General features: G+C 40.2%; 1 protein-coding gene across 2 annotated transcripts in view; it reads right to left on the minus strand.

The window, feature by feature from the left end:
- MAF (MAF bZIP transcription factor) overlaps window positions 1–23,557 on the minus strand; it is a 157,168-nt gene that overhangs the window by 44,343 nt on the left and 89,268 nt on the right. The window contains exons 1-2 of one of the 2 annotated variants that reach the window (XR_014225798.1): window positions 19,961–20,049; window positions 16,952–17,012 (exon numbers count right to left, since the gene is read on the minus strand). Coding sequence is in view for 1 of the 2 variants with exons in the window: in XM_082270139.1 (XP_082126265.1) it covers window positions 16,979–17,012 (34 nt within the window). In the remaining variant the exon portion in view is untranslated. Of the gene's footprint in view, window positions 1–16,951; window positions 17,013–19,960; window positions 20,050–23,557 lie in introns of those variants that run through there. The other variant, XM_082270139.1, reaches the window with a different exon arrangement.

Genomic DNA, 23,557 nt, shown 5'->3' on the forward strand with positions numbered 1-23,557 from the left:
GGCGCTGTTCAGGTATTTTGACAACTGGTCAGCTGTCAAAATTCAAAATCCGCAGTGACTACCGTTTAGCCTTTGGTTGGAGAAATCCATATGCGTATGGAAAACATCTATATGCCCCATCTATATAGAGTATGTATACCCAGGGAAGGACGCTTATGTGTACTTTGGGCTGATTGGAACATACCATCCTTCACAGGGCCGTCTTTAGTATTGATTGGACCCTGGGCAAATATTTTCTTGGGCCCTACCAAATGCACTTATCAACTAATTGTGGGCAATGCAGGCTCAAGGGGCAGCTGCTTTGGGCCCCACAACAATGGCTGGGCCCGGGGCAGCTTCCCCTTTTGCCCTGTGTTAAAGACGGCCCTGATCCTTCATAAATACAGCTATCATCTGCAGAGGGACCACTTAATCCTACTGCTTCCTATAATAGGATGAAGTGTGTACTTCTGTGATCTAAGGAATGGTCAACTCATTTACACGGTTGGAAATATCCACTATGTTCTTTCAAAAAGATTCACTGTGAACCTAGTTCCCTATACCTCCCTTTCTTTTGGGAAACCATACAGCAATCTATCTGTGTCAGCATACTGATTTTTGTTTCTCACATTGCTTTTACACATCTTCTCCCCTCATTGGACTACATCCTACATCCTCTCACCTGATGAGAATATCGTTGGTCAGGTGAATAAATCAATCTCTTTACTAAGCATCAAATTGGTGTCTATTTTGTCTGTTATGAGATCCTGAAGAAGTCCCTACACTTGGGCGAAACGTGTAGAACCAGCCTCAGATTGACATACATCCGATTTTATTATTTCTGTTTAGTGAGATATACAATATGATGTGATGTACTCTATGTTTTAGTCGTTGTCTTGCTTTTAGACTTTTTGATACCAATAAAATGCATTAATTTTTAACGTACGTTTATTATTTTATTATTTTATGTTCATTTATGCCTGGTACTTTTAAATCTCCATATCCACCCCTGTTTCTCCTACGGGAGCAGGAGGGGTGATTTGTTCCCATTGTCTATGTATACCCAGCGTTTTTTATTCCTGATATGTGCCTGATGTACCATGCACTGGTATAAAAAGTACCCTGCATTTCTTCTTTTGTGTGAAATCCCTGGTTCCTGTCAGTCTCTCTACTTTCCTATTTAAAAACTGACCACATTAAACAGAAGAACACACTGTGGTCAGTTCTCTAGTTGTGCTAAGAACTCATTCTGCTGTCCTCTAATGATCAGACTTTTCCTGACATGCCCCCTGCAGGCCTTTCACTGGGAAGCTCAGTGTACTGCTGTTTCTCCTCCCCCAGCTTTTATGCAGCAGAGAACAAAGGGTATGTGATTACTTATAAAAAAAAAGAGAAAAAGGGTATTTATCATTTTTTTTACATCTATACAAAAAATGTTTTACCTTTCATTTTTCTTTCAGACTAATTTGGTTGTTTTACAATCACTTAAATAGTGTCCACCTTTCTTATCTCAGAAAATCAGGATGTATGGTTGTGTTCATTCAGATATAGTACTAAGAAAAGAATGCTGGACATTATAAATGATGCTTGTTCTATGATGTCACAGTACTCGCCCATGTCTGATTCCCCCTCCCAGCCTCCCAGAATGTTTTATATTCCAGTAGACAGCTGATCATTTTAACTCTTTTATCCCCACTCTTTACAGTAGATCTATGAGTTTTCATAAATGTTTTGATAAAAGTGTTCATTTCATCAACAGTATGATGAGTAAATCTGATTTATCTTCTTGGTAAGTGTTTCTTAGTCTGAGCTTTTATTAAATGCGTAGTCAAAGACTGAAGCAGTCATTTTAAATCACTTTCAGGCAGTTACACTGGCAGGGAGAATACAGTGCAAAGTACACTTTAGCACAGAATGCAAAACAAATAGTAAAGAATGGCAGTAGACTATTGCTATAATACAAAGGGACCCATGACTTTACTATTATATCATCTATATTGCACTAATTATTGGTTATTTCATATAGTGAAATCTATGTTCTGAAAAGAGAAGTAAAAAGCATTCCATAATCTAAGTTCAACAATTCTAAGGTGAAATCGTAACTCTACTTCCTTTAACCTCCCTGGCGGTATGATTGTTTCCAATTTTAGGTGCTGAAAGCGGTACCATTATTTTGCATTTAATTCTTCTTTACGTCGGCAGTCAGCCCCTCACACGCAGAGTAACGTAGATCTACGTCGCTAGCCTGTGAGGGTTTTGGGAGCGAGCGCGTGCCGCCGGAGGTGCGCTCCCGCTCCCGCGCGGTCACGGACCCCCCGCGCGTGTGCCCGGCGGACCCGATGTCCGCCGGGCACTCACGGTCATTCGTGACAGCGGGAGAAAGGCAGGCGGCTAGTGTAAACAAAGCCGCCTGTCAGTTCTCCCTGTGTAAGAATGATGATCAAACGGTTCTACTATATAGGACCGTTGATCACTGTTCTTACACATCAAGCCACATCCAATCACAGTTAGAAGCACGCCCCTAGGACACACTTAACCCCTCCCTCTCCAATACAGTTAACTCCTTCACTGCCAGTGTAATTTTTACAGTAACAGTGCATATATATAGCACTGATTACTGTAGTAATGTCACTGGTAACCCCAAAAGTGTCAAAAATGTCAGTAAAGGGTCCGATCTGTCCGCCGCAATGTCGCAGTCCCGCAAAAAAAATTGCAGATCGCCGCCATTACGTGCTAAAAAAAAAAACACCAAAAATGACTTTTGCGCAAACCATTCAAAATACGCTTTTTGCGATTTTTTTACCAAACATATGGTAAAAAAAAGAAATTGCCCTAAAACGTTAAAAAATTTTGATTTTTACATTTTTTTTGGGGGGGAATTTCATATAAAAAAATGTGAAAAATATTGTTATTTTTGCAAAATTTACGCTCTTTTTTTGTTTATAGCGCATGATCAAAAAATCGCACAGGTGATCAAATACCACCAAAAGAAAGCTCTGTTCGTGGGAAAAAAAGGACGCCAAATTCGTTTAGGTACAGCATCGCACGCCCGTGCAATTGTCCGTTAAAGTCACCCAGTGCCGAATCGCAAAATAGTCCCTGGTCAGGAAGGGGGTAAAATCTTCCGGGGCTTAAGTGGTTAAGGATGAGCAGCCTAAACCAACTATTTACATATGATTTTTTTTTTGACTGAGCGTTCTTCTTTATAACATCTTGGGTATAACAGAGTTTGAAAAACAAAATCATAAATTATATTATAATAACTATAAATAAGGTAAAGTGTGTATATATATATATATATATATATATATATATATATATATATATATATATATATATACATATATATATATATATATATATATATATATATATATATATAATGGCACGGGTGGCCATTCCTTCAGAGCGCTTGTGCCGATGACGTCATCGGCTGCATGCACTGTAAATATCTCCTAAACGGTGCAAGTTTAGGAGATATTTATAGCACCTATAGGTAAGCCTTAATATAGGCTTACCTATAGGTAAATGTCAACAAAGTGGGTTTACAACCACTTTAACCACGACCTCTGCCCCAAAACACATACACCCTCCAAACTGTGTCAAATAGTGGGTGTGGTCACATTTTACTAACAGTGAGAAGGTCATACAGGGGCATTAAATACTAGAAGTGCATAATGTGCAGAGTTTGTGGTGGTTGATGTGTGTTACACTCAGAGTGCAGAGTTTAGGGGTGTGCTGCATACAGAGTGCAGAGTTCAGAGTGCTCTACACCCAGAGCTGCCCTCCACCACAGCTGCCTACTTTTGCATCCCCCATCCGCATCTCACTTTCCCCCTTCTTCAATTCGGACCTTTGCATGCAACCCCCCCCTCCACTGCCCCCATCTGACCCCCATTTCCCCCCTCTTCAGCTCGGACCTCTGCATGCAACCCCCCCTCCACTGCCCCCCTCCACTTGCCCCATCTCCCTCCCTCCACTGCCCCCATCTGCCTCCATTTCCTGCCTCTTCAGCTCGAACCTTTGCATGCAACCCCCCTCCACTGCCCCCATCCCCCCCTTTCTCCCCTCTTCAGCTTGGACCTCTGCATGCAACCCCCCCTCCACTGCGCCCATCCCCCCTCCACTTGCCCCATCTCCCCCCCTCCACTGCCCCCATCTGCCCCCCCTTTCCTGCCTCTTCAGCTCAAACCACTGCATGCAACCCCCCCTCCACTGCCCCCCCCCTCCTTAAAACCTCCACCATCTTTCATATGTCTTACCTTTGTTTTTGCTTCCAGCCAGCTACAGTAGTACCACCCCACACAATGTAGGTGGTTCCACCTCTTTCCCTTGCAGGGGGATCATCCAATGGGGGTGTCTGCATCCACACTCCACCCTGGGCACCTGCATCTCCCTTGTCCCCATCTTGAACCCAGTAGGAGACATTGAGGAGATCAGATCTGTGGGAGTCATACTGGCTTCTACTATGGAGAATCTAATAAATTTACAAGAGTTAGGACTGCAGAAATATTGGGGTGTGCCTTGGAACGGCTCTGCAGCTTACGCATGTACAGTAAAACCTTCGATTTCGAGCATAATTCATTCCGGAAACTTGCTTGTAATCCAAAGCACTTGTATATGAAAGCAAATTTTCCCATAAGAAGTAATGGAAACTCAGAAGATACGTTCCACAACCATTTATTCATAGGTCCTTCAGTCTATAGTCAATATAAAAAGATAATAGCAATGTGACTTCAAGGCAACTTCAAGGAATGCCCGGGTAATATTCGTGTAATTTCAGATCCAAATCACATAAATTAAGATAAGGATCTGACTGCATCTAAAAAAAAAGCTGCTTTTACGGGCATTTGAGCTTTTATTTCAGCTTGATGAAGCTTGTGCTCTTTTGTGCTCTTATGCAGGTTTTTATTGAGCTTCTTCAAGCTTCTTTGAGCTCCTTTAAACCTTTTTGAGCATAAACATTTTTTTGTTTTTTTTCACAAACCCTTCTTAAAGTCTAAGGGCACAAGTCAGATAGAAGTGGCGTTGAAGTAGTACAGGAACCTTTTCTAAAATCAGCAAAAGGATCGCTGCTTCGAATCCCAACCACCACACTGCCTGCCTGGAGTTTGCATATTCTCCCTGTGCCTGCGTGGGTTTCCTCCAGGTACTCTAGTTTCCTCCCACACTCCAAAGGCATGCTGGTTGGTTAATTATGTCCTGTCTAAATTGGCCCTGGAATGTGTATGTATGAATGTGAGTTAGGGACCTTAGATTGTAAGCTCCTTGAGGGCAGGGACTGATGTGAATGTTCAATATATGTAAAGCGCTGTGTAAATTGACGGCGCTATATAAGTACCTGAAATAAATAAGTCAGGGCGACTTCGGTAGTGCTAATTAAGACAGCTCTCATTGACTAAAATGGGGCATGACCCTACTCGTATTGCAAGACCTCGCTTGTTTATCAAGTTAAAATGAAAAAAAAAAAAACATTTTGCTCGTCTTGTAAAACAATCACAGACCAAGTTACTCGCAATCCAATGTTTTACTGTATTTCCAAATGTGTGCTAACTAAATCCCTGTTTTTTAATGCAAACTGTTAGACAGGATCAATTGGTCGGTAGCAGATTGGCTGGCGATTTGAGCTGGGAATTTTCTTTGGAAAAGTATAAATCAGTGTAAAAAAAAAAAAAAGTAATAACCTGAATACTATTATCATATGTATTAAGCAACCACAGTTACCAGACTACAATATTTCCATGATTGTGGTTCTTTAAAGAAAATTGATCATAAAAAAGATCTTTCCTAGACGTCTCCAGAAAAATCGATTTGTACAGCTGGAATTGTTGGCCGTTTTCCATTGAAGAAATTATTTTTTTGCATGTCTGTTTTAACATCTTGGGATAACTGAATGTTAATACATAATACACATGTGCTTTTTATGTAACTGGAAGCAGTATTTTGATATTTTTGGTACCATTGGTTGTGCATTTTTTCCAGTGAACAGTCTTTTTGGTGGAAGAAAACTATACTCTTCACCAAAAGTATTAATAGATCTCCCTGTAGCCAGCATCAATGGCCCCTCCGGCAGCCAGCATCAATGGACCTTCCAGTGGCCAGCATCAACAGCCCTTCCAGTAGCCAGCATCAATAGCCCTACCAGCAGCCAGCATCAATAGCCCTTCCAGAAACAGCATCAATAGCCCTGCCAGCAGCCAACATCAATAGCCCTTTCAGCAGCCAGCATCAATAGCCCTACCAGCAGCCAGCATCAATAGCCCTTAAAGCAGCCAGCATCAATAGCCCTACCAGCAGCCAGCATCAATAGACCTTCCAGCAGCCAGCATCAATAGCCCTACCAGCAGCCAGCATCAATAGACCTTCCAGCAGCCAGCATCAATAGCCCTACCAGCAGCCAGCATTAATAGCCCTACCAGCAGCCAGCCTCAATAGCCCTACCAGAAGCCAGCATCAATAGACCTTCCAGCAGCCAGCATTAATAGCCCTACCAGCAGCCAGTATCAATAGGCCTCTCTCTCAATGGTAGATCCCTTCTAGCAACAATTGACTCCCCAGCAACACAAGACCCCGAGCAACAATAGATCCCTGCATCATCCACAATAGACCTCCCCAGCTACAATACCCCCCCTCCTCCTCCCGTGACAATAGATTCCCCAGTAGCCAGCATTAATAGGCCCTCCAGCACACCCCAGCATCCATTGCCATTACATACACTCAATTCTGGGGGTGCCAGAACTGTATACCCCGCGTTTCTGATGAAAAAAAGCCCTGATCAATTTTATGAAAAATTCATGTAAACCTGTTCTTTACTCATGCAAAATTAATCCAGGGAATATTCGATAGCCCTATGGTATCAGGAAGGATTTTGTATCCCTGTAGAAAGCAAACCATGTTTTATAATGCCCATTTCACACTGATTCACTTTTGCCTTGCTTTTCCACAGCAACAAAAAGCACATGAAAACTATTTCCCATTAAATGCTATGTAACTGTTTTCACTGCCCTGTCCTTTGTAAAGTCCCACATGCTCCATTGACTTGCAATAGAAGGTGCAGGTTTTCAAAAGCGCATCAAAAAGGCACCTTCCATTGTAAGGCAATGGGAAGGCATTAAAAGCTCATAAATGTGAAGGGCTCTAAGCTGCGCAAAAGTACAACAAAAGTGTAAAAGGGCTCTAAGGGTTTTATGCCTTTCTCTAGGTTCACTGTGGGTTTAGGGTTCTGTTTATGGAGGTTTTCTCTTACTGGTTGAACTTAATGGACTAGAGGGCTTTAACCACTTGACCTCCAGAAGATTTGCCCCCCTTCCTGATTTACTCCACCCCCCCCCCCTCCTGACCAGGTAAATTTTTGCGATAGGGCACTGTGTTACTTTAACTGACAATTGCGCAGTCATGCAACGCTGTATCCAAATAAAATGTATGTCCCTTTTTCCCAACAAATAGAGATTTCTTTTGGCAGTATTTGATCATACTGCAGTCTTTATTTTTTGCGCTATAAACAAAAAAATGACCAACAATTTTGAAAAAAAAACTATAATTAAAATTTTCTGCCATGAAACACATCCAATAAAAAAACTGAAATAAATCAAATTTCTTCATAAATTTCAGTCAATATGTATTTGGCTACATATTTTTGGCAAAATAAATCCCAATATTGATTGGTTTGTGCAAAAGTTATTGCATATACAAACTATAGAATATATTTATGGAGATTTTATGTATTTATTTCTTTAGTAATAGTGGTGATAAGCGACTTATAGCAGAACTGCGATATTGTGACAGACAAATCGGACACTAACTGACACTTTGTTTGGGAACCAATGAATTAAAATATTCACTAAAAATATAACAAAAAAAAATATTCACTGTCACTGTACTAATGACACTGGCTTCTGGGAAGGGGTTACCATGAAAGGGCGATCAAAGGGTTAACTGTGCGCCTAGCCTGTATTTTTGTACAGTGTGGGAGATGCTTTTACTAGGGGAAGATATGGATCCATGTCCCTGCTTTGCAGGAACACAGGATCCATGCCTTCCCTACTGACAGAACAGCAGTTGGGCTTGTTTACATAGGCAGACTGCTGTTCTGCCTCTGTACTAAACAATTAGTGGGTGCTGGCAGACATCGATGTCAGCGGTACCCGCAGATCAGAACCTGCTGTACATAGTCACAGCGGGAGTGGGCCGCCGGCGACGCACCCCCTACCTGGAAGTGTGGGATCATGTACTAGGTATGTGATCCGGCGCAGCAGTGCCACCTTGCCACCATATATGTAAGTTATACGCTCGGCAAGAGGTTAAAGGGTAACTCCACTTTTATGTGGAAAAACAATAGCAAACATAGAAAAAAATAATAATATAGCGCATTCAGTTGCAATACAAGTCACATTGTAATTGAATGTTATTAAAAATGACCTTTCATTTTCAATCTGCAGCTCTGTAATTTACTGAAAATGAGATGCAATATGGCTGCCCGGAGCTGTTCTGTACACAGAATGTATACTGACCACACCCCAGAAACATCATTTCCTGCTTGTGTGATTGGCTCACCAATTTTCCTAGAATTCTACACTAAGATACAAGTCAGATTTCAGGCATCCCCTGCAACAAAAATGTCATGTTTGGTGAGATACTCCCCATAGGAACACATCTAAAGAGATGTAGGCCCAGCAGATTTCCTCATTAGTGCTCTGCAGCTGCACAGCTGACTGATAATTATGAAACCACTCCCATTAGACCCACTCAGGACAGAGGAACAAACAATGATTTCTTCAGAATAACAAAAGGTAGGAATCTGCAACAAAGTTTGTTAAAACCCCTGCAATGTACAGAGATCACCCAGAGGGGAATGTTTTTTTTTTCTCTAGGAAAGTGGAGTTATGCTTTAAAGTGGAAGAAAAGGCTAACTCGTCTCTAAATAGTCTTAAAAATGTTCCCTCTCCCTTCCTCCTAGCTATCCTAAAGACCCTGTATAAAAAAGATCTGTGTACTTTTACTTCTGTCCAGTCTGGTCACATGATCCTGCAGCCCCAGCTTCCCTATGTCAGTAAACTGCTGCTGCAGGGGGAAGGAGAAACAGCAGCTGTGCCATGGGAGCCTATGGGTGATGTCACAATGGGAGCCTATGGGTGATGTCACAATGGGAGCCTATGGGTGACGTCACAATGGGAGCCTATGGGTGATGTCACAAATCCAGGAATTCACTGCTGTTGCTAAGCATGCACTTACACAGGGGTGCAGGAACTGCTGAATCACATGACTGGACCAAACCAGATTAAAAAAGGTACACAGATATTTTTTGCAGGGTATGCAGGATAGGTAGGATGGGAATGTTTTTAACAATAGTTAGGGTTAGCCTTGATTACCACTTTATTTTAAAGCATAACTGAGGGCATTTTTTTAATTTTGAACAGAGTGGAGAGGGATTAGGACACCTGTCAGTTTTTATTGATGCCTGTGCACCGTTTAGGGAGATTCACCCTCTCTATTTGTCCAATTAACCATTATTATTGAACGTTAAATTAAAAGAAAATCCTAAATTTTTTGTTATCCTGAGAAAAGTAATAGAAGCGAAATCTTTCAAAGGGGACACCAGTTCTGGTTGCCTGGGGGGACCCAATGGATTCCCTTAATTTGCAGGTACTTCCTGTTTTGGCTATTGGAAGGTAAGTGAAAGTAAATCTTAACAGTGGGACACAGGCAGCAAAAAAAAATAACTTACAGGGGTTATAACCCTCCCTTACTTTATCCAAAATGAAAAAAAAAAGTTTTGATTATAGTTCTACTTTAAAACTTATGCAAGGATTTCCTGTCCAAACATCAGAGCTGTCACAGCAGAAGAAGGTAAGTGATTCACATGATCGCCATACCCATAGGTATTTGGTATAATTCTTTGCTCCTAGCAGCCAGATAGTGCAGCAGGGATAGAAAGGGACAATAAGTATAAGCAGTTGGAGGGGCTGCCATTAAAGTGAACCTGTGGCTTTGCACTACATGGACAAATTGCTAGATTTTAGCAGAAGGACAATAACAGTTCCGGCAACCTCTATCCTTTATCAATGGTTAGCATTAAACACAGCATAAAAACAGACAAATAGAAGTGCAGGCTGTAGTGAAGCCATTTTGTCGTTGTGTCTACAACAAACACAGTGCTGACCAACCTTCGCTTAGACTGCTCAGCTATAATGAAGAACATGGGGTCATAACCTCAAACTACCTGGAGAAATGTTCAAAACTAATCTTAGAAAGTATTATTTTACTATAAGGGTAGTTGATGCTTGGAATAAACTTCCAACTGAAGGAGTGAACCAGTCAACAGTAAATGAGGATTTGTGCTAGGAGGAAATAGGGGGTAAAAATGTGTGCTGGGAGGGGTGATATAAGCAGGGGGGGGGCAGATTTGTACGGGGGGAAGGGTTTTCCTCTGATACATAATGCTCATAAATCTTGGGGGGGGGGCGCAATTTGGCATCTTTGCTCTGGGCTCTAGATGATTTTGTCCCGGCACTGGTCATAAGTAAGACTTATTGCGGCAAGATGTACATATACCATATTTTTGCTCCTGGTGGACTATTCAAAGCTGACATTGTTTAGGTTCAGGGGGTGCAGATTGCAATAAAAACCTGGCAAAGTTTCCAACTGTTCACTACTCTATCCAAAACTAAAAAAAATGCTCATGAAATGTAATGGCGCTCTTCCACTGCATGGAACCGAACGGTTCGGCTCGCTTTTGTGCTTTTCCACTGCTGGTACTGCATGGTACGGTGTAGGAACGGTTCAATACGGTACGGTACGGCGGCGCTTTTCCACTGCATGGAACCGAACGGTACGGCTCTCAAAAACAGTACCACCTCGATTGTGGTTCCAAGAGGTACCATACCCGGTACCATATCCCACAATCCTTTGCATGCAGTCACTACTAGCCACTGATTGGTCAGAGAATCGTTGTTATCCCACCCACTTAACTTTAGCACTACTTTAGTGGAAAAGCAAACCATACCGTACCGTACCGAACCGTTACAACACCGTACCATGCGGTACCAGCAGTGGAAAAGCAAACCGGGCCAAGCAGGGCCGAGTAGAGCCGAGCCGGTACTTGCTGTGGAAAACTGCCATTCTACAAAAAAACGTCTCAAACTCTACCTCCATTTATAATGTGAACATTTCTGTACATATAGATGAAGGTCATAATTAATTTATTTTACTTTCTCAGCACTCTTGTGACTCAAGTGACAAGGTTGTTCATAGACACAATGCTATGATATCAGAACACATCAAATGTCAAGGTTTTGCAGATGTTTTTCACCTTTCCCAACCTCTGACCAGAGACATATCTCTTCACCCTTACCTGTCAGTCATCCCCTATGGATGAAATCTGATTTATCTCCCAATGGTAATTCGACGCAGGACACAGTGACTGGAAAAACAGTTCTTACAGGAAAAACTCATTAACCCTCTTCAAGTCTTAACACAAGACTGGAAGGACATTTCTATAAGCAATGCAGCCCTATCACTAAAGTGATTATAATGGCTTCTCAACCTCCTCCGGATCAAAGGAAACCCATGATCATAGAATTATGGCAAAACATGTTGCAGTTTGTCTTCTGTTCCTGGAGAATCCCCAGTCCCACAATGCCATCATTTTTTTTTCCAATTTCAAAACCCTTGGTGAGTACTATGTAATGTATGGGATACTTATTTTATTGCATTGGGCTCTATATGGTACAGCTATACGTTTGTATGTTTCAGTGAGAGGAGCCCAGAAGGAACTAAGTGGCGTTGGATGAGAGATCACCCACGCTTCTAAATCAAGGATGAAGGAATCTTGGCATATTGTAAAATAGTAAAGAGGTCCATTGGACCCTTACTAGTTTCATCTGGAAGACCTGCTCCATTTCATAGCACCCTCACCACTGATCGCAGTGTAAACATGACTCATTAGGGATGCAAACTTTATTAAAGCGACTGTGTCATCAAATAAAAAAATCCTCAAAAGAAGTGTACCTGTAAAAGAAGGTTTCCAAGGTAAACACCTTTCCTGTGCCACAGGTACACTGGTCCATCCAGTAAAACTCTTCTGCTAAAACCCCTATGAAAACTGATACTTCTGGAAGTGTTGATCTCCTGGGTGCCCCTGCAGCTCCTATTGGTTCCTCTCTCTTACTTTCAGTTATTTCAGGTTAGAGTAAAGACATGGAGGTCAGTAGAAGGAATCAGTGAGAGATACTGGGGACCCAGAAGATTACCAGAAAGGCTGGGCTCGCTAAGGATTTCAGCTGAAGATTTCTAAAGATTGGAGTGGCGTTCTGGCAGGGCAAGCAGTAAGGAGAATCTTTTTTTTACAGGTACACTTCTCTAACGCATTTTTAATTTATGACAAGTACTATTCTTCCTTATTGGGTTTCTCTTTAGTAAGCAAAGTGGGCCTCTGCAGGTTCTACATGAAGGGCTGAAATTGTAGTGGGTCAAAAGACCCGCTTTGTCTTCTGTTCCTGGAGAACCCTCAGTCCAACCATCACATAATTTTTTTCCAATTGCAAAACCACTGGTGAGTAATGTGTAAGGTATGGATACTTCTGTAAATTGGGCTCTATATAGTATAGCAATACGTCTGTATGTTTTAGTGAGAGGAGCCCAGCAGGAACTAAGTGGCTTTGGATGAGAGATCACCCATGCTTCTAAAACAAGATTGAACTTGTAATGGGTCAAAAGGCCCACTTTACCATTTTCAGCAAACAACGGATGTATGTAGACTGGTCACTAAAATCTCAGGTTTGAAGGAGCAGATTTGCTCATCCCTATTCTGAACAACCTATATGTCTGCTGCAGGCAGTAAGATTATAGAGGAAATACACACATTTATTAAAAGAAATGTATAGCATTTTCCTTTTTAAATTATTATGATCACAACTAAAAATATTAATTATTTTTTTAGCTAAATTTGAAATATTGTATATAAATATTTAACATTTATGTTTCCAGTCAATGCGTGGTCCTTTAGGCTCCTTTTGATGAGTTTAGCAGTCTGTTTTTAACTTCTATACAAAAAAGAGAACGCAATAGCTCAATCTCAAATTTGCACAGAGAACTGTATAGGATTTATTTATCAGAGTAGAGGCTGCTCATACTGCAAAAAGAATATTTATTTACGTAGGCAAATAGGGTAAAGCTATGTTCACTTTCTCCGTCACATGCAAGGAAATTATGTGCAAGGACAATTAAAAGCATGTGTTTTACTCTCTCTTGATAGGCCAGTTGAAGTGAACACTGTTCCATTTTATTCACTAAAGTGACAGCCTTATGCTGGGTACACACAGGAAGTTTTTTTTTTTCATTCAGCCCATTGGGCTGAATGAAAAAAAAAAAACATTATAGATCACTGTATTAACACAGCTGATGCAATTTTAGTGCGGCAATCTCCTTGCTGAGCTATTGTTGAGCGGTTCCTGCCGAGCCGACCATTTTCAGTCGATTTTTGACCCGTGTGTACCAGTGTGTACCCGTGTGTGCCCAGCTTTACTCTTTTAGTAAAACAACCCAGTTGCTCTTCCAAGATTCCAGCATTTATTTAGCACTGCAGTAATTGGAAGTGCCTGGCTCAGAAGAGACCTTCCATATTTTACACATCTGTTGGGGAGGGCCCCATCCTCAGTTTTGCATGTGCTCTAATAATATTACACTAGCAGTTTTTGCTCAGCAGCCAACATAAGTACTTTATTTAATTAGTACCTTATAATGGCCATTCAAACATGGCATTTCTCAAGAATGTTTGACCACTTTCATTCAGCTTTTGATCCCAAAAACAACTAAACCAATTCATGTAACCTACCATTAATATTTTTTTTTAATTTGGAAAAAAATGAAAATGGTGGCCAGAGGTTGATTTGAATGGTTTGTCATTTTTGTAACAGACAGCTGGTTGAAAGTAGTTAAAACAGCCATGTGTATATGGCCAACATTCAAGAGCTGCTCCAAATTTGTTTAAAAAATATCCTCTGCTACATTTTATGAATTTAATGTTAATAGAAGTAGCCTTTTTTATCGATCGATATATATATATATAGTATATTGTTGGTGTAAAGAGTTCCAACAAGAAAATAATTTTCCTTCCCATATGATGCTTTAATTGCTATTCCTTGCAGTTTTTCCTCTTATTACAACTCTAAACTGATCATGTGACTATAGCAGAAACATTTTCCCACTCAAAAAGTTAAAAGTAACGAGAATCCATGAGAAAACTTCAACACGAATGCCAGCAGGTAAGCATCTGCCATGATATTTGATTAAATATTAGTAATGCTTGTAACTGACCAGGAGAGAATGGAATTCAATCTCAGCAGGGTTAAGTTTTTAATTTCCAGGTCCAGCTTGGTCGTATATAGAAAACAATAGCTTCCCCGATGCAAGCTAAAAATAAACATGCAGCTTCCACTACTATCCCCTGCTTTGGAAATCCATCCAGTGACGTGATGCCACTCCAACCGAGCGGGAACTAACACTAAGAGAAGGACCGAAAACCAGAAATTGATTGAATGACTTTATATACATGGACAAAACATGATGTGGCTTGGATATGGATTGGATGTGGCTTGGCCTTGGACACAATGGGGTTGATTTACTACAAGCAAAAAAAAGCTGTTAACTTTGCAAGGGATGTTGCACTTTTCCTTGGCATTTTCTTCAAAGCTTACTGAATGTGGTGAAAATTCACTTTGCAAAGAATATCCAATCACGTGCAAGGAAAATCAATTTAAAACAATGCATTTTTGCTTCCACATGATTTGATGATGGAAGTCAGCAGAGTGTGACCTCATTCGCTAAGCACTGGGGAAAATTCCCTTTTTAAAGTATGACCTCAATTGCAAAGTGAAATGCATATTTGCCATTAGTAATTCCAACCAAATCTGTCTGCTTCAAAAGCCGATCATCTATCCCAAACCACATGTAACCTCTCGATGTGTGAATCCATGCCATTGACTTGTACAGGCTTCTTGGTTGCAATCTGGGTTGAGAACTGGGTTCCCAGTCATAAGTAATGTATCTGCAAAATACTTGCTGCAACATGGCTGATTTGGCTGTATGAATAAGGCCTAAGGATACCAGAAAATGCATGTCAAATGGCTTAATAAATGCACACGCTTATATACTGATCGTGCAATTGGAAAAACCAACCACTAAAGTGAAAAATAGTGCAGTTGATTTACCAAAGGCAAATAGACTTTTCACTCTGCAAGGGAATGTCCTCAGAGTTTAGTGAATAAGGTAAAGCTTTACTTTGTAAAAGAATACCCAAGGAAAATTAGGAAAAACAGCACTTTTGCTTCCACATGATTGGATGATGGAAGTCAGCAAGGCTTCTCCTCATTCTCTCATTCTCTAAGCTGTGGATAAATATACAGTCTACTTGCCTTTAGTAAATCAACCCAACTCTATTCTGCTATCTAAATCCATCAGTACCTGTAATCACAGTATTTTTATATGAATTAATTATTGCCTTGATGTATATCTTTCTCCACATATACATGCAGATGAAGCTGTCCTGCAAAATTGACAGTGTTGGGATATACAATTAAAAGGAGTATTTGAGCAGCTACAAAAAAAAAAAAACACACACACAAAAAGTAAAAGCATATGAATAATATGAATAAAAGGTATTTTTTTAATTAGTATCTGTGGTAGACTATATGCATACATTCATGTGAAATAAAATAGGAAGAAATAAACTGAATATTGTCATTAAATATATTAATCACATACAAATAGATTGCAATATTTTCATGTCAGTGGTGCTATAGAAATGTCTATTACTGAAAAACAGTAGTAATTTAAATATAAAAGGTAATACACTTGGGGTCTGATTACATTAAAAATTAGTTTTGACTTATCTATTAAGCATTTTATTCCAAACTCAATAACCAATTAGATTCAGGAGAATAAAGAACAAAAGCAAAAACAAAAAATAAAAAATACCCCTGAACTATCGGGGGGGGGGGGGGGGGGTTGATGTAAAATTGTTTTACACTGGGTACATTTCTACATCAACTTTAGTAGATCAGTAACCTTCACAATTTCCATACTGCATCAATGTCAACAAAGTCACCTATGTAGCAGATACGTCTGCTTATTACTCTAATTGTAAAGTTATAAAATAATTTGGAAAAAAAATAATAAAATCCATAAGATCCATTAGTATTTATTTTGATTCCTATTATTGTTTGCAATTTTTGTTACCTGTGATTATTTATGTTGACTTTGTTGAAAAAAATATAAAATAGCTGCTGTAAGTTATATCTTTCTTTTTAGCCTACACAAAATAAAATTAATTTTAAAAAAAGGAAACATCATCACCATAACACTGACAATAATAAGTCATTTATTCATTTGTTTATATGCACTGACACTGTGTACAATATACCAAATAAAAAATAAATCATTCAGCTATTTAGTATAAGCATTACAAAATGCTGAATGAGAAAACAAATAGTGAGACATCTATTTTTTATTAGTTTGGCTCAACCCTCTACCCCTTGTCATGGTACAGTGGCCTGCAATGTACATTAAAGGCCTATTCTATCAACAACAATAACATTAAAGAAATTAATACATAAACAAATGCATAACATTTCTATAGGATATAAAAAAATGTACATACAATTAAATTGCAGAGAATGATGGGATAACTTAGGGTTAACCATATTTAGTCCAATCCTTGCTGTGTTCTTCCCATTAACACACAGCTATAGAATATCTTTCTAAATCAAAGCTCACCTGGGATTTGTGCTTTTCTCTCTTTTTTTTATCATTTGGAATTTGCCTTTCTCCCAAGTGTTTGTCTGTACGTGAACCTCCAGCATCCTGGTCTCGATATAACATTTTAGCGCATTCAATAGCTATTTGTTGAGCTACATGTACTGTGTGCCCTCCTTATTTATTTCTTTATACCGACATGGAATGTAAAGTGAAGACGTACCTTTTGAACTTCAGGCATCAACGATTTTCACATCACCGATGTAGAAGATTCCCGAGTGTACCTGGGCGAGTGGATATATCAAAAGAAACAAGGGTTCATGAATATTCACAGCTTAATACAGAGAGATCTCATACTTACAGCACCTAAATACAGTGATTGTATTTTGTCTTGTATTATAAAACATTTATACAACATGGTACAGTTGGAATTCATCAAAAAAGTTAACCACTTCAGAGACCTTGGCTGGCTAAACAATTTTTTTTTTTACTTTTGAAGATAGATAGTTTTCTAATTTTTGTATTATTTTTTTTAAACTGAAAGGCTTCATTAATAACGGAATTAATATTTAAATTAAGAAAGTAATTTACTAAGGTACAGAGTTTTACTCTGGCCCAGATTCTGTCATTTAAAAGGAACTCTTGACCCTCTTGTATTTTATTGTATAGTAATTATACTGTATCCCTTTATACTGTAAAGTATAAATTATATCCTGATTAATAATAATAATAACTTAAAAAAACAGACCACTAAAAAAATCAGATTACTGGTTTTATTTTGATTTTAAATAAATACATGTTTCTGGGCTTACTCAGCTCAATAATAATCTCTAAATGTATTTTTTTATTACAGTGCTATCATTTTTTATTTGTCATTGTGTTCTTTTCCAATGTATGAATTGACAAAGTTTAAAATGTAAAAATATTTATAAAAATACAAAATAATTGTCGGCCTCTCCTTAACTATTATTATTACAATTTTCTATTTTTGAATCATCGGTAGATTGCATCTGCTCATACAAGCATATAAGCTAAAGCTGGATACACACTATACAATTTTCTGAAGACTTTTTCCTTAAGATTTACCAAAACCATATAATATGAGGTCAGACCTAAACACTTTCAATTTGTATGCAATCAGACAGGCCTTTGCACTACATAGTTGAAGGTAAATCTAAAGGAAATCTACCAACAAAAGTTGTATAGTGTGTATCCAGCTTTAGGCCGACCATACGTTATACAATTCTCTTGTACAATTTTCCTTTAGATTGACCAAAATTATATAATATGAGGTCAAACATAAAAGACTTTCAATTTGTGCCTTTGCACTACATAGTTAAAAGTAAATCTAAAGAAAATTGAACTAGAAAATTGTATAGTATATGGCCAGCCTAAGTGTTGGGGAGATAAAGGGGTTGATTTACTAAAATTGGGGAGTGAAAAATCTGGTGCAGCTCTGCATAGAAACCAATCAGCTTCCAGGTTTTGCTGTCAAAGCTTAAAGCGGTTGTAAACCCTAGAAACAAAAAAAAAAAAAAAACCTGCAAGACAAAGGCATAATGGGCTAGTATGCATCGCATACTAGCCCATTATGTGTAACTTACCTTAGAACGAAGCCCCGACACGGACCCCCGGACATCGCTGCGGGCGCTGCCATGATCCCTCACCGTCTCTTCCGGGTTCGGCGGCTCCGGCGCGGTGATTGGCCGGAAGAGACGGCTCCGGCGCGATGATTGGCCGGAGCCGCGATGACGTCACTCCCGCGCATGCGCGCGGGAGTGATTTTTCCGGCAAGCTCCCGGCAAGTTAATTGAAGGTCCCCCCGGACCTTCAGAGCGCATGCGCCGCTCGCGCGAGCGGCTGCATGCACTGTAAATATCTCCTAAACCATGCCGGTTTAGGAGATATTATTTGTACCTACAGGTAAGCCTTATTATAGGCTTACCTGTAGGTAAAAGTGTCAAAAAGCGGGATACTACCGCTTTAAATGAACAAGCTGAAGTTAGAAGCTAATTGGCTACCATGCAGAGCTGCACCAGATTTTGCAATCTCCTGTTTTAGTAAATCAACCCCAATGAGTAGAATAAGTGAATACATAAAAGGCTATCAGTGTTTTTTTTTTTTTTTTAAGCTTGGTTTAAAAAAAAAAAAATAAAACTGAAGAGGTTGCAATAAAATATAAAATAAAAAAAAAGAAAATGTTATACTGCAAACAAGAACAAACATTATTATTAGGTAATGATAAAAAAATGTATGTAACAATAATAATCAGATCATTATTATAAAATAATATCATAAATTGTATAGTTCAATTACAGTGTGCATGCATGTATAAAAAAATACCTATTTAAAAATGAATGTCTAGCACAGAGTTGCACTTTAAGGATCAGTTTACCATTTGTGCTGCAGTTGCTATAAGTGTTTCTCAAGGCAAGGGGATAGGTTTGTAATTCAACCTAAAGAGTTGTTCATCTTTATTTATCAAAAGGATTAGTTACTTAGTGAGTCATCACTTCTTGTTTTGTTTTCTCCTCTTCAAAATAGTTTCCATTTTTTTTTTTTTTTTTTTTTTTAAATATTAGCAAATGAGATTATCAGTAAATGTTCTATAGTCTTCAGCCTGTGATTCCTTTAACAGAAGAAATTATGTACAATGAACCTTTGCTTAGTCCCATTTACTGTAAGGGGCTTATAGAAACTTGCACCCAGGAGATCCTTGTTGCACTGGAAAACTGTATTTGGAACGTTCCATAAATCTTTTTACATTTAAAAGACGATTCAGCCAATTTATCTTAGATGGTCAAGCTTTAAAGCTGCCTTTGCTGCAGAAGACAGGCTGGTTTATTGCTTATTGGAAGGGTGCTATCATTTTCTGAATTTTGATTAAGACCGCAGAACCCCCTGGCTGATTAAACTAAAGCCATACGAATATGTTTATTAAGAAACGATAGGCCGCAAATGATACCTTGCACCGCTTAAGGTGTCACTTCAAGATTTTCACCCTCCAGATCCTCTGGCGTGTTATTTTTGGAGCATACGTTCAGGGCTGCCTTAAATGCTGCTCTTGGCATTGTGCCCAGGATCTCTTAAAGTAGATGACATTTTTAGACATTCGGTGTCATTTTCCTCAATATGACCTCTACTTTCATGCCAGGGATGAATCCATCCTGTTATTAATGCATTTAGTTTCATGAGGGAAAAAAAAAAAAAAAACGCTATTCAATTTTCACACCTGAATAGAGTCCAAAAAAATCCTAGTTTGCTCCAGTTATCGTTGTGCTGATGAGTTGAAGTCGGTCTTTCACTGTAGGTCTTTCACTAGGTTTATGGCCATCACTCTAGTGGGATGATGGAAAAAAGTTTTAGTGTTATGGTGTACCTGAACCCAAGAACAAAAATGTATTGCAGCTTACTAGTTTTGAGATGTGGTGGCTGCATTTGTTTTCTTTTTTTTTCTTTATTGTTATTTGGTCATCATGCCAGTAACACTCTTCACAAAGCTCCCTCACTGCACTGTATCTATGGAGGAGTAATATTGTCAGGTTGCATGCAGTGGCGGCTGGTGCTCCATGGGCCGGGGGGGCAGATGGACCACACCATACACCCACCCCCCTGGACCACACCAGACCACACCACCCTGGACTGACGTAGAGGGCAGGCAGAGGCGACGGCAGCTTCCCCCAGCAGCGGAGGCGGCTTCACCTGCATCTCCTCCCTCCTCCTTCTTGGCCAATAGTATGGCCTCTCCTTTCAAGCAATCGGAAAACAGGTCTCAGGAACCGCTTCCTGATTGGCTGGGAGGAGGATCCATGTGATAATAGCGAATATTCATTCGCTATTGTCACACAACTGGGTGGCCTCAGGGCGCAGGGCTCTGTTCCCCGAGCCCACCCTTTTTTGAAACTTATTAGAGCCTCTGGCTCTAATCATGTGCTTCAAAAAAAAAAAAAAACCCATTGGAATCCATGCGACCAGCGCCCTGCATGTAGATAAGGGGGCCCGGATGCATGGATGGGGGGGGGCAGCGCCCCTGCGCCCCCAAGGCTCCAGCCACCACTGGTTGCATGTTAGAACTATAGAACATCTTTGTGACGGACTGTCAAGCACCTAGCTTGGGTGCCTTCATCAAGATATATATATATATATATATACTTCCTCCAGTCTGGAACCAGGAATTATAGGTGAATATTGCACCCAAGGACTAGACAACGCTAGCTTAAGTGCAAACTGGAACTCTCTTCCTTGTAAACTCACACAGAATATATACCATGCAAGATCAGATAAGAATTTGATCGCAGTATCCTAACCAATGCAAACTGTGAACAGCACATCTTCCACACCCGTCGGTGAGACGTTTTTTGTGGGCATCTCCCTCTCTGCGCCCACTGGGATATTCCGGGCTTCTTTGGGTGATGCACTGGGATACTGAACCCTCCATGCAGATATGTTAATTTTCCGTGTGATATAAAAACTGTTAACTCATCCTACTTTCCCACACAGGAATACTCAGGATAACTGTTGTTACAGCACAAATTAGTACACACCCCTGAAGAAGCGGTTGGATAAAACTGCGAAACACGTCGGGTTTTTCCGGTATTCATATCGGACATACTAAACAATGAGAACTCCTCAATGTACTCCTGTATTTTATAATGTTTTGCTTGTGCATATTCTGTACACGATATTTTAAATTTTTGGACTAATAAAATCTATCTTTTAATCTATATTTATACCCATGTGTCATTCTACTTGATAGAATAAGGTACCATTGAAAAATCACAACAGCCCTCCCATTTTTTCTTTTTCTTTCTTTACTCGTCTATGTGTTTCTTGGAGGGTCTCCTCCTTCTATCTCTTAGGTAGACAGACTCGATCACCTGGGCCTGCTCTCCCTTGTCCTCTTTGGGTTTCTTTGCCATAAAGCTACCACATCTAAGGAAAAGCTACCATAAACATAAGCAGTAATCAAATTAAACAGTAAGCAAATCAACATAAACATATAACATCATAGTTCAGTAACAAGGTAAAGTGGACACGATATTAATCACATCTCCAAGAGATAAGCAGACAGGCAGAAACAATAGGTGACTCATTTAAAAATGGGAATTCACGCCTAGGAGGCAAGCAATAGGGAAATTATAGCATGATAGAAAGACCCCTAAGTAAACAGATAATAGCAGAAACAGGCTGGGTTGAGCTAATTATATTAACCTCTGCTCTGAGTCTCACAGTTTAAAGCAGTCTTTGCTGGTTTGGGCACAAAGGCCCCAAATCTGTATTCCGTCCCTAGATTCTGTGTTTTTCGGGGAGGCATGGACCCGAATCCAAAGTAAAACGACTCCAAGGGTCTCCAGGCACACAACTCCCAAGAACAGAGCCCCCACAAAAGCCAGGGTCAACAGTCAGTAGGCAAGAAACTACACTGCAGTCCCCTCCAAAAGCCCCTGTCCTGGTTGGGTCTGTCACAACTTTCCCTTATACTCAAAGCATAGTGGGAGGTTCTGTTGTCCACAGAGAAAGCTAGGAAAAATGCTAAGCGCACAAGAACTTATGAGTTTACTAGATTTTTGGAGGGATGAACAAGCATTTTTCTTGCACTTTTTAATCATACATAACAAAATATGTTCAATTGTATATTTAACAGATCAAAAGTAAATAAGTAAAGCATGCTAGTAAACAAAGCAAAAATCAGCACAATCTCATACAATATAATTACATCCACTACTGAACTAAAAGTATCTTACAATGAGAAAGTGAAATTCAATCACCTACTTCACCTATTTGGATGTACTATGTACGTCCAGAGGGTAAAGCATTCAAAGCCAAACCCAAGAGTGACCCCATATAAGCGCTGAATGATCCCAAAGAGGTAATGATAATGGCACTGTATGTACAAAGTCACAGATGGTGCAACACCCTTGTTCGATGTACAAAAAAGTTTATTAAAACAGTTAGCAAAAACAATGTAAAATGATAAAGCCTGAACATGGACCCCCCAGTCTGCGATGTGATAAAGGACCAATTTAAATAACTCACAGTAGCATATGCAGATGACCCACTATGGGAGCCATGTGGGTAGCTAGGAGAGTGTAGCAGTGTGGCGGTATGGGCCGCTTCACTGTAATCCAGGACGTGAAGCTGGAGATGGAGAGGTGTCCCAAGGGGACGCGGAGACGGAAATCCAGATGGTCTGGTGCCCAAGATGAATGGCTGGCCAGGGACGGGCTCCTCCGCGGTGAGTGTACACCAGGAAGAGAGCCGGACGTGACGTCAGGTTCTCAGAGCGAGGCTTGAGCCACTGTGGTGGAAATCTGGAGCCGCTGTGAGAGCACAAAACGCAATGGTCGAAGGGGGAGGTAGGCAGGGGAGGCTTGCTGTTGCGATCTGTTACGATCTGTTGCTATGACAACGTGTTTCAGGCGGGGCCCTTCTTCAGGTCAAAGCCAGTTCATGGCTGCCATGGCTTTTACAGTGTAAGTGGTGTGGCATCCCTTGCTGCTACAGCCAGGGAAACAGCTAATTAGGCACAATTTGTATTAAAGGACATGGCAAACATTAGGGGTTTAATAGACCCATTATGTCTCCATACCAGTGTTGCCAACAGACCGCCAGTATTTTTACTGGCAGCCAGTAAAAAAACAGGCACTTTTCTCCTACCAGTAAATGCCAGTGACTGGAATAGGTTGCCAGTTAAAAATATTGCTGTGATGCTCGGCTCTGCAGCCGGCTGAGACGATCTGAGTGCCTGCTACAGTGTGTTCAGGGGGGCGCCGGTGGGGGGCAGGTCTGGTGGAGGCTTTGCCTGAGTGTCTCATGTGATGTCATGGTG

This window comes from Pelophylax lessonae (assembly GCF_965119305.1).
Source record: "Pelophylax lessonae genome assembly, chromosome: 10".
NCBI classification, from domain to species: domain Eukaryota; kingdom Metazoa; phylum Chordata; class Amphibia; order Anura; family Ranidae; genus Pelophylax; species Pelophylax lessonae.